General features: G+C 44.6%; 1 protein-coding gene across 2 annotated transcripts in view; it reads right to left on the minus strand.

Moving 5' to 3' along the window:
• Window positions 1-12,823, minus strand: part of LOC126365912 (cytotoxic granule associated RNA binding protein TIA1-like) — a 1,308,360-nt gene that overhangs the window by 98,739 nt on the left and 1,196,798 nt on the right. For both annotated transcript variants that reach the window (XM_050008648.1, XM_050008649.1), the window contains exon 5: window positions 4,423-4,603. In XM_050008648.1, coding sequence (XP_049864605.1) covers window positions 4,423-4,603 — 181 coding nt within the window. The remainder of the gene's footprint in view (window positions 1-4,422; window positions 4,604-12,823) is intronic.

Genomic DNA, 12,823 nt, shown 5'->3' on the forward strand with positions numbered 1-12,823 from the left:
CTTAAACACCACTTTCAGACTCACTTAAATCCTGATAACGAGCCATTGTAGCAGCAGCTGCGCTCATATAGCCGTTGCCGACAGCAGCACCGTATTCTCCCAGTTTACTTATCTCTCTTTTTGATACGCATGCCTGTACCAGTTTCTTTGGCGCTTCAGTGTATCGAGCTAAACGCTGGGTCCAGCAGCTTGTTACATAAGAACCAGAGATACAGTTGCTGGAGGAGCTTGTTTTTGGAGGCTATTCTGATCTCCGCAAGGCGCCTTCCACCTGTCAGTGTGCGGGCGCCTAGGTCCAGAGGGGCAAATTTTCTGCGCTAATGCTCATTCCGCGCGGCTGCAAATTCCGCGGCCTCTTTAATGGTTTCATTAGGCGCCGCGGGGCTCTGTTTACAGCCGGCTACCTGCGGCCGCTCCTTCGGGCGCGAGTGCTCCATAAACGTGCCTTTTACAGGGGCGTCAACAGTCCCTATGGCGTCTTTTTATAGTTTGTCAAACAGCGCGTCAATAAAAACTAATGTTTCCTTCAAGGGCCTCGCTTCAAGCCCGCACGTTATTTTATTATACGTATACGCTCCTCGCTGCAGTAACCACTAGAGGTTCGTCGGGATGACCTGGCCGGTACAGCCTCATCGACTTATTATTTCGCTAATAAAATGGACAACAGATTTACACTCGAGGTTTGACGCAGCCGTAATACAGAGACGAACGTAGACCGGAAAACACGTGATCGTAAACCACGCGGTAGATTCATAAATATTAATAAAGCAATCGGATCTAGGAAACAGTAAAGACCTTCTCAACAGTAATAATCTCAAATTACAGTATAGTTCGAGTATTATTACCTTTATTATGTCACACTGGAAAGGGCCTCTGCGCTGAGAGAGAAAAAAGAGGGAGAGAGAGAGAGAGAGAGAGAGAGAGAGAGAGAGAGAGAGAGAGAGAGAGAGAGAGAGAGAGAGAGAGAGGGAGGGAGGGGGGGGGGAGAAAGGGAGAACTGCAAGGAAGTGTGGAGCGGATGAGGTTTGCCTGTGCTACTGCCATCCTATTTCATCGACGTCCATCAGTTGTGGAATGCTAGAACGTAAGTTTTTACTAGCTCAAATAAATTGAGATATCTCTAACATTCCAGCCAGTATGGTTTCCAAGAGAATCGATGATGTCAAACACAACTCGCGTTTCTCCCACTGCGTCAGGTGTCGGTTGACCATTTAGCATACCCTTGAGGTGCCACGAGATCTGAAGACGGAGACCTCTACGCTCTACAGTGAACTGGTCGCTCCCCACTCTCCATGAGACCATGTGGACTGAGAAAAGAAAAGTCGCGCAACGGATAACTGTGTAAATATCTGAATTAAACAGAATTGGCCCAATGAAACATGAAATATGGGTTCGAAGGCTTATATAGATATATTTGATAGAGGCTTTCATCAACCTGCTAAGTAATTCAAAGGTTATAATAAAACTCTGCTTCATTGCTACATGCATTAATGTAACTCAAGCCAATGAATAAAAAATGCAGATAGTTACAGAAGGGTACTAGGGTGCAAAAAATGCATCAATGATCTTGGCACAGGTGGGTGAGTTTGATATAGAAATGATACAAGAACTGTGTCCGCGAAAATCGCCAACGATTACTGAATAAGCTGTTAGCCTAAAGAGAGGCGTCTTAAAACTGTTACAATGGGAAGTTCCCTCTGCCATGAACTGAACAGTGATTTGCAGTGTGTGGATGTGCATGTAGAATTTCCATTCGTTTGTGTTGCCTGGGAAGTGTGATAAGATCCTCGTTGTTCATATTGTAAGTTTATGACCTGGCAATCTGTTTTAATAGTAACCTCAGATTCTTGCATTTGATGTAGTGAACTATAATGAAGTATTATCTGAAAATGAGACACACACATTTTCAGTCTGATCTTGATAAGACTTCGAATTGGAGGAAAGACTGGTAACTTGTATCAAATGTTCAGAACTGTAAAATAGCGCATTTCACAAAAGACAGTGGAAGTAGTAACGTATGACTACCAAACCCATGAGACAGAGCTCTAATCATTCGGCTTATACAAATGCGTGGGTATAACAATTTGTACTGCAGAACTCAATTAGCCTCTTCTCTCTCATTCCTTTTCCCATGCCCGTATTCTCTCTTTTTCTGTTCTTTCACCTGCGGCCACATTATGTTAGATCGGTGGTAGTCAACCTTTTTTATCTGCCACCCACTTTTGTATCTGTGCTACTAGTACAATTTTCTAACCACCCATCAGTTCCACAGAGGAGCTGATTTATAAAGTAGAGCAGTAACAATATTTTGTAAAATTTACAAGGCAGAATTGCAGCATGTTGCAACATATTAAATTACTTACCAAATACTTTACGTCAGAATTTAATGAAAATCAAATGAAAATATTTTTAAAATCCCTACCGCCTGCCGCCCATCATGAAATCTGGAATGCCCATCTGAGAACAGTGGATACTATTTTGAATAGCGCAGTGTTAGATGATTAAGAAAACATGTATACCTCCTTTCGGCTTGCAGATTGCCCCTCCATTAACTGCTCGCTCAGAATTAACGGAATTCGGATGAGTGAAGGTATTTGTCTCATAAGAAACACAGGTGGCTACCATCAAACCTGTGCACCTACCAACCAGTCTTCTGCTTGCTATTATTATAACGTTGTTGTTGTGGTCTTCAGTCCTGAGACTAGTTTGGTTCAAATGGTTCTGAGCACTGTGGGACTCAACTGCTGTGATCATCAGTCCCCTAGAACTTAGAACTACTTAAACCTAACGAACCTAAGGACATCACACACATCCATGCCCGAGGCAGGATTCGAACCTGCGACCGTAGCAGTCGCACGGTTCCGGACTGCGCGCCTAGAACCGCGAGACCACCGCGGCCGGCTGAGACTGGTTTCATGGAGCTCTCCATGCTACTCCATCCTGTGCAAGTTTCTTCATCTCCCAGTACCTACTGCAGCCCACATCCTTCTGAATCTGCTTAGTGTATTCATCTCTTGGTCTCCCTCTACGACTTTTAGACTCCACGCTGTCCTCCAATACTAATTTGGTGGTCCCTCGATGTCTCAGAACATGTCCTACCAACCGATCCCTTCTTCTAGTCAAGTTGTGCCACAAGCTCCTCTTCTCCCCCATTCTATTCAGTACCTCCTCATTAGTTATGTGATCTACCCATCTAATCTTCAGCATTCTTCTGTAGCACCACATTTCGAAAGCTTCTATTCTTTTCTTGTCTAAACTATTTATCGTCTACGTTTCACTTCCATACGTGGCTACACTCCATACAAATACTTTGAGAAACGACTTCCTGTCATTTAAATCTATACTCGATGTTAAAAAATTTTTCTTCTTCAGAAACGCTTTCCTTGCCATTGCCAGTCTACATTTTATATCCTCTCTACTTCGACCATCATCAGTTATTTTGCTCCCCAAATAGCAAAACTCCTTTACTACTTTAAGTGTCTCATATTCTAATGTAATTCCCTCAGTATCACCCGACTACATTCCATTATCCTCGTTTTGCTTTTGTTGATGTTCATCTTATACCATCCTTTCAAGACACTGTCCATTCCGTTCAACTGCTCTTCCAAGTCCTTTGCTCTGTCTGACAGAATTACAATGTCAATTACAGAATTACAACCTCAAAGTTTTTATTTCTTCTCCGTGGATTTTAATACCTACTCCGAACTTTTCTTTTGTTTCCTTTATTGCTTGCTCAATATACAGATTGAATAACATAACGTACTAACTGAATAATAGTTCTACAACTAGTAAGAGAATTCAGTTATAGAATCATTATTTCAAATTGTAAAGAGGACCCTGTTTAAAGATCACACTTTCCGTTGATATGAGAAAGTAAATTTTAACTTTTCTCCGGAGATAGGCGTGCAGCTCAACCTTCAAGCTCGGCCACAGACGAGTTCGTTTCATAAAAGTGCCGAGGTATGAAATCAAACTAATAATTTGCCATGAGCCACAGTGGGTGAGCAGCGTATGCGAAGTCACTCCGACATCTGTAAATGATCCTCGTAATTCCTCAAAAATAATTCTGTAGCAATGCATCCTGATACCACTCAAATACTTATTCAATTCTAATGAATTTTCACAACTACTTGTATGCTGTTCCTATCAAAAACTTTAACTTTCTGCCGCAAATAGGGCCGCAGCCCAACCTTCACTCTCGGCCACGCGTCACCGACTGTCCCTCTCCACGCATCTTAAAGCGGCGCGCAGTCCAACTGGGCAATGTCGTCCACCCATAACAATCTCGACCTTGGACGCCCTGAATGTTCGCTGAAGACCAACCGTGTCGCAGGCGTCGAAGTGTGTCGCTGTATTGGCTTTGGTAAGGTCATCGAGAACGTTGCCCTTCTAAGGCAAACCTGTGTACTTCGATGTACTTACCTCACGAAGGCGTATCCTTTGTCTTTGAAGACGCGTATCTCCTGTATGTTTCCGAAGGGCGAGAAAGTCTTCTGCATTAGCTCCTCGGTGAGGCCGTTGGTGAGGCCCCCGCAGTAGACGGTGCAGTTGGTGGGGCTGGACTGGTTGTACACCTCGTCGAACGTCAGCGGCTTCGTGTTCACTGCCAACAGATACGCTACAATTAGTGACTGCCTCTTATGCGCCTGACACATTCAGCAGAGGTTTTAGGAGGAGTCCGCTACTACCAGAAGATATAAACCAAATCTAAAAGTTTTTTTTGTTTTAAGAATTACGTCTAGACGACTACCAGATGTTTGTCTCAAAGTGTACTTTATGACAGTTCAGATAAGGCGACTTAAAGATCTTCCTGAGCCCACTCACAGATATGCATGTTCGTTATACTGCCAAAACATTTTAAAGCACATATTTATCTTCTTCCTTGGTTTTATTTACTGCGAATGGTTACATGCGTACACAGGATAGGCCGATTTCGGTTTGAATCTTAATGTAGCTTTTTTTCTGCCCACCCGAAAACAGTTCAAGTCGTAATCGGCCTATTGTAGACAGATAAATGTATATTCTTAAACAAATGCAGTCAATATTTTTGCAGTGTTTACAACAGGCGTTAAATTTTTAGGTATTTTCTCTTTGTATGTAAGCTCTCAAAGTGAGAGATGCGACGAACAAACGAATGAGATGGAACAGTGCGTTCATAGGGCAGAACTAGAGGCCTTCAGAATAAAGGATAGTTCTAAGAATATGAATCTGGAATGGCGGACGAAAAAACTGAGGATTTGTTGAAAGAGAAAAAAACAATTGTACCAGAAATGGGTAAGTAGACAGGACAGTGAGGATCGGAAGTGGTACGCAAGATGCAACACAGAAATTAAAACAGAAACTGCAGGAGCAAAACAGGTAATATGGGGTAAAAATTTTGAGATCAGTAAGTATACGAGAGGTACAAAGTAAGAGCTGCCTGGGAAACAACAAAATTCCTTAGAGCAGAAAGGATAGGAAGACCCATTGTCGCAGTAATTACTGTACTGAAGTGGGAGAACATCGCGAAAAGCTGTTGAGCGAGAAGACAAATAACTACAAACAAGCTGATAGCGGATGAAACATGCTGATAATCAGACTGTGGAACCAGGAAAGCGGGATGGAGAAAACATACAGTAAAATGGATAAAAAATTATAAATCCCATGGATTTGGAGACATTCGTATTGAGTTAGTGTAACATGGACCGAATATTTTATGGGAAATACTGGCATGCTTCTTTAATAAACTGATGATGAGAGGTGAAGAGCGACCAGGGGATTTTAATATTTCTGTAATAAGTTCCATTTAGAAAGAAAGAAACAGGATAGTAATAATTATAGGCAGATATAAGGTCAGCATTAGTCATATCATTTGCCTTTTTTACTGCAGAGCTATATTTCAGCTAATAGTTCAGCTATCACCAGTACGTTGTCGGCAGTCCTGTAGACTCAATCATAATAACACGTGTTCCAGTATAACTTAAGCATGTACAACCATTAGTCCAACTCTAACTGTACCTTATTAGGGATACTAAAAAACAACACCCGCCAGGAATTCACACCAAACCTACCGACATGCTGTACAATTCTGTTTACATTTTCCTCAACTACGAGTATTGTTGCTGAAAGGTGCCCTACGTGTTGAGCATCTGTTATAAGGACTAAAGCCTTTGCTAAAAATGAGTTGTTATACTAATTATTGCTCCTGTATCATGCAAAGCGCCACTATTTGGTCTTTTGTGCGCTTTCTTTGTTTTCAATAAAACCCCATGTCATTTCTAGCTTGTGCCTCGATTTTTATCTCTCTGTAAAGTATTGAATTTTCAAATGTTAACGGGATTTTGGGTCACCATGTACATCCTTTTATGTTAGACGACAACCATGGTCTCCGTCGAAATTTAATTTGATGACACAGAAGAATGTACCACGCAACACCTCTAGACTGTCAGCGACATTTAATGCCGAGAGAAAGTGCGACAAATAGTATAAAAACTCTCGATAAGATGAGAATTGCCCAGGGAGAGGACACACAAATCCTCGCACTTTATGTAAACCCGCCGTCCCCTTGTTTACTAAATACCAGGGAGCCGTTTTTAATCTGCTCGCCACAGAATTTTGAGGTCTTAGCAGCTGGATCCGCCTTTTTGGGCGTACATTTGCAAGCTGCCAGGAATACATTTGAGATATAACTCAACCTCGACAGTGGAAGGCATTCTACCGGGTGGTTCTGAGTACAGTACAACAACTCACGAAGGTCCAGTTTGGGCTGTAATTATAGTATGGTAGTGAAAACTGGTAGATACACTAATGAGTTAATGGGGAACCGATATACGCTGGAAAAAATCCGATTCTTCGTTTCTTCTGACAGGGGATTCCAATTGATTCGGAGACTGAGGAAGGTAGACAACGGATTTGACACTAGTACAACAGATTAAAGTTTGATAGTCAAATATGTTCATAAACACACTGCCATTGCGGCCTTTACTGGCGAGTCTCAGTGTGCTGGAGAAGGAATGAAGATGCTACACAGAGAGCTACAGTTATGAGACAGCGATTGAGGTGACAGTGGAGGTGTAGGTTATGTCTGCTTACCACATGGTAGAGAGTGTCATGTCATAGCAGCAGCGCTATATAGTCGCGTGAGACGACTGGGAATGGTGACGCCCATACACGAGTGCCGAATGTAATCAACAGGCAAAATGTATTGTGATTCAAGTCGGAAAGTACCAGGAGCATACTGCATTCGCAGTGAACGCACACATTCGAAGCGTGTATTCGTCATCGCCATACTGACGTATCACCCGGCGTGATGGTATGGGGTGTCATTGGTTACACGTCTCGGTCACCTCTTGTTCGCATTGACGGCACTCTGAGCAGTGGACGTTACATTTAAGATGTGTTACGACCAGTGGCTCTACCCTTCATTCGATCCTTGCGAAACCATACATTTCAACAGGATAATGCACGATCGCATGTTGCAGGTCCTGTACGGGCCTTTCTGGATACAGAAAATGTTGGACTGCTGCCCTGGATAGCACATTTTCCAGATCTGTCACCAACTGAAAACATCTGGTCAATGGTGGCCGAGCAACTGGCTCGTCACAATACGCCAGCTACTACTCTTCATGAACTGTGGCATTGTGTTGAAGCTGCATGCGCAGCTGGACCTGTACACGCCACACAACCTCTGTTTGACTCAATGGCCACGGGGATCAAGGCCGTTATTTCGGCCAGAGGTGGTTGTTCTGGGTAGTCAGGATCTATGCACCCAAATTTCGTGAAAATGTAATCACATGTCAGTTCTACGATAATACACTCCTGGAAATGGAAAAAAGAACACATTGACACCGGTGTGTCAGACCCACCATACTTGCTCCGGACACTGCGAGAGGGCTGTACAAGCAATGATCACACGCACGGCACAGCGGACACACCAGGAACCGCGGTGTTGGCCGTCGAATGGCGCTAGCTGCGCAGCATTTGTGCACCGCCGCCGTCAGTGTCAGCCAGTTTGTCGTGGCATACGGAGCTCCATCGCAGTCTTTAACACTGGTAGCATGCCGCGACAGCGTGGACGTGAACCGTATGTGCAGTTGACGGACTTTGAGCGAGGGCGTATAGTGGGCATGCGGGAGGCCGGGTGGACGTACCGCCGAATTGCTCAACACGTGGGGCGTGAGGTCTTCACAGTACATCGAGGTTGTCGCCAGTGGTCGGCGGAAGGTGCACGTGCCCGTCGACCTGGGACCGGACAGCAGCGACGCACGGATGCACGCCAAGACCGTAGGATCCGACGCAGTGCAGTAGGGGACCGCACCACAACTTCCCAGCAAATTAGGGACACTGTTGCTCCTGGGGTATCGGCGAGGACCATTCGCAACCGTCTCCATGAAACTGGGCTACGGTCCCGCACAACGTTAGGCCGTCTTCCGCTCACGCCCCAACATCGTGCAGCCCGCCTCCAGTGGTGTCGCGACAGGCGTGAATGGAGGGACGAATGGAGACGTGTCGTCTTCAGCGATGAGAGTCGCTTCTGCCTTGGTGCCAATGATGGTCGTATGCGTGTTTGGCGCAGTGCAGGTGAGCGCCACAATCAGGACTGCATACGACCGAGGCACACAGAGCCAACACCCGGCATAATGGTGTGCGGAGCGATCTCCTACACTGGCCGTACACCTCTGGTGATCGTCGAGGGGACACTGAATAGTGCACGGTACATCCAAACCGTCATCGAACCCATCGTTCCACCATTCCTAGACCGGCAAGGGAACTTGCTGTTCCAACAGGACAATGCACGTCCGCATGTATCCCGTGCCACCCAACGTGCTCTAGAAGCTGTTGCCTGTGTCTATGTGCCTGTGGTTCTGGCAGTGTGATCATGTGATGTATCTGACCCCAGGAATGTGTCAATAAAGTTTCCCCTTCCTGGGACAATGAATTCACGGTGTTCTTATTTCAATTTCCAGGAGTGTATATTTGTCCAATGAATACTGGTTTATCATTTGCGTTTCAACTTTGTGTAGCAATTTTAGTGGCCAGTAGTGTACATTATGCCTCGGTGTTACCAAAAAACGTGTACGGTTCCAGTATTCACTTCTTCCTGGTAGTGTGATAGTCGCATAGAATATGACACTGTTTTCCACGGCTGTAGTGCGTGTATGGACTGCGGTACGCTCAACCACGGCGCGACGATGGGCGCTGCACAAGCAGAGCGGCGGTTTCAGGTTAGTTCGAAATGCGGCCCATATTACTAATCGATGGCAAGTTGTGCCGCTATGCTAATGAGGCGAGGCGGACAATGGCGCGTTGGCCAGGGCTGCTGTGCGCAGCGCGCGCCGCCGTTCCAGGTGGACGCCGGCAGGTGTCGCAAACATTCACCGTGCCGCCGCGACTGTCGCTGTCGTAGCGGGGTAGGCTGCTGGTTCGCGTCGCAATTCCAAAATTCCAATAATCGTGTTCCATGTTGCGAAGAAGTGTAATACGACCATAGGAATGAGAAGAAAAGAGTCGACGAAACACAGCAACTAATTTCTGCGAAATAGGATTTGTCGATCTAGAAGAAGTGTTAGTGTGTGAGACAATGTAAAGTGGCGCAAGATGTACGAAATCATCAGAAAAATAAGTGTAGCTATAGGGAAATACGGGTAATGTACAATCTGTGTAAGAACCGAGAAAGAACAATAACAATGGAAGACCAAGAACGATAGGGGTGCAGTCTTTCCCTCCACTGTTCAGTCCCTACACAGAACAACAACGATGAAAATTAAAGACACCTTCAGGAGAACGGATTAAAACTAAGTGTGAAAGAAAATGAAAGATCAGGTTCGCTGATGACATTCCTGTCCTCATTGGGAAAGATAAAGAACTGGAGGAAATGATCAGGCTACTGAGGGCAGAATATGGACTGACAAGGGGGGGGCTCCATACTGTAAATCACGGATTTTGATGCACATCAAATATGTTGTAGAGACACTTACCCTACCTGACATCCGGTTTTTAGCTACGGTCTTTGGCTTTTGAGAAAAATCGATTTTGAATTTCACTGCGCGATTAGTGTGGGCAACGGCCTTGCCGCAGTGGGTACATCGATTCCCGTGAGATCACCGAAGTTAAGCGCTGTCGGGCGTGGTCGGTACTTTGATGGGTGACCATCCAGGCCGCCATGCGCTATTGCCATTTTTCGGGGTGCACTCAGCCTCGTGATGCCAATTGAGGAGCTACTCGACTGAATAGTAGCGGCTTCGGTCAAGAATACCATCACAACGGCCGGGAGAGCTGTTTGCTGACCCCATGCACCTCCCATCTGTATCATACCCTGAGGAGGACACGGCGGTCGGATGGTGCCGAAGGGCCACTTGTGGCCTGTAGACGGAGTGTTTTTATTGCGCGTGTTGTATACCTGTAACATCACAGTAAGTCATCGTAGCGCAACGGTGAAGGTTCACAGCTACTGTGCTGGAGGTACCGTCTTCAAATCCTGCTCGTATACATTTTTTTTCAAAATCGACCGAATTTTTCAATTTTATTTCAAAGAATATCAACAAACAGTGTAGGTGCGCAAAATTAGAAAGACATATTCAGTTACTAATTTTTTCTTTCGTACAATATTGAAAAAAATCTTATTTTTCATCGTCCACATTACTTGATGTTCCACAACATTAATGTGGGTGATAGTTACGTCGAAACAACCGAAGCACAAATTTTCGCAGCACCACGCTCATTTTATAAAAGAAACCGTCTTGCAGGCGCATGGTTTCTTCATGAGCGATACTGGGAAACACAATTCTTTTGCATTCAAAAAGAGTTCTCTTTCAGCCGCTAATTTCGATGCCAACCATGCGTATATAATTTTGATTTCAAAATTAGGTGCGCTGGATTGATGTAGGATTAGCGAATGTATTTTATCGAATCTTCCCTAGAAGCGATCTCGGGAGCATTTATAATTTCGCACACCTTACACTGTTTGTTGATATTCTTAGAAATAAAATTGAAAATTCGATCGATTTAGAAAAACAAAGTTCGCAAGCAGGATTCTAACACGGTAGCTACAGCGCGGTTGCTGTGAACCTTCACCGCTGCCCTACGCTTACTTGCTTGGAATGTACACAATGAACTTCAAAATCGATTTTCTCAAAACTCAATGCCCGAAGCTAAAAACCGGATAGCCAGGTACTCAGAGTAAGTGTCTCTACAACGTATCTGGAGCGCATCAAAATCCGTTATTTACAGTATGGAGGGTCCCCTTGTGAGAGAAAACTGAAGAAAGACGAAAATAATGAGTAGCAGAAATGATAAAATTAACGTCAAAATTGTGAGTCCTAAAGTAGATGATGTGACGGAATACTGCTGTCCTGGATACAAAATGACCTACGACGGACGATAGGAGGAACACATAAAATGCAGACTAGCTCTGGGAAGGGGGGAATTTGTGGCCAATAGAAGTCTACCACTATCAAACACTGGCCTTCGTTTGAGGGACAAACCTGTATCAGGAGCACATCATTGTCGGCAAGTAAATCAAACACTGTGATGAAAGATGAAAAGCAGAGAATAGAAGCGTTTGAGATGTAGTGCTGCAGAAGGATCTTGGAGGACATCTGGGGACATAAGAAATGAACAGGTTTTTCGCACAAACGGCGAGGAGAGAAATATGTGGAAAGCGCTGACAAGAAAAAGGGGACAGGATGGTAGGACTTGTGTTAAGACAGCAGAAATGACATCCATGGTACTAGAGAGAGCCGTAGAGGGTTAAAACTCTTAAGGGAGAAAAGGGCTGGAATACATCCACAAATAATTGAGCACATGGTTTGCAAGTGCTACTCGGAGATGGAGAGGTTAGGTCATGAGAGGAATACGTGGCAGGTCGCATCAAACGAATGAGAAGGCTAATGAAAAAAAGTTCCTGTTGACCGCGGAGAAGCCCGATTTCCCTATCGCCCAAGAGATGCCGCTCTGCAACTAACAACCATTAAATTTTATCCACTCCTCAAAAAGTCCCCAAAATCTCTCACCACCATTACATCTACAGGATCGGCGGGAAGTGAGCTAATTCTGTAAACGTGTAGTAATTTTAACAAATATTAATAAATTTGTTTAAAAAATATCGTTTACCCATTTACAGTGGTAGAAACTGGCCCTCATGGATGAGCAAGCAACGACAGAAACGAAAGATATGTTCAGGAGTGGAATAAAAATTCAAATGGCTCTGAGCACTACGGGACTTAAAATTTGACGTCCTCAGTCCCCTAGAACTTAGAACTACTTAAACCTAACTAACCTAAGGACATCACACACGTCCATGGCCGAGGCAGGATTCGAACCTGCGACCGTAGGGGTCACGCGGTTCCAGACTGAAACGCCTAGAACACTGGGCCACCAGCGGCCGGCGATTAAATTTCAAGGTGAAAGAATATCAATCTAAGATTCGCTGATGACATTGATATCTTCAGAAAAAAGAGAAATTTGTTGAGGACGGAATGTGGATTGTCAGTGCAGGAGAGGGCCCAGCTTTCTTCTCGATATGAAATGTGGCCTTCTGTGATACTGCTAAAGAGTTTATGCTAATAGTGCGTGCCTCTCGCACTACTTTGCATCATATCACCACCACCACGAATTTCCATACAAAATTTATGGTTATGGGATCTGTGGTGAACTTTGTAGGAAGTGGTCATTCCCGGACATTCCTGTCAGAGGAAAATGTGCTGCTATTGTGGGGAATGTTCACCTAAAGCCCCCAAAAATGTCAAAGATCCAGGCAGCCTGTGAAAGCGGTCTAATGCATTATATCATGCGAAATTTCCTTAAAGTGGTATTTTTTCCGTAGAAGCCACGCCACAGCCAGGAA

Source organism: Schistocerca gregaria, chromosome 4 (genome assembly GCF_023897955.1).
Source record: "Schistocerca gregaria isolate iqSchGreg1 chromosome 4, iqSchGreg1.2, whole genome shotgun sequence".
NCBI lineage: Eukaryota > Metazoa > Arthropoda > Insecta > Orthoptera > Acrididae > Schistocerca > Schistocerca gregaria.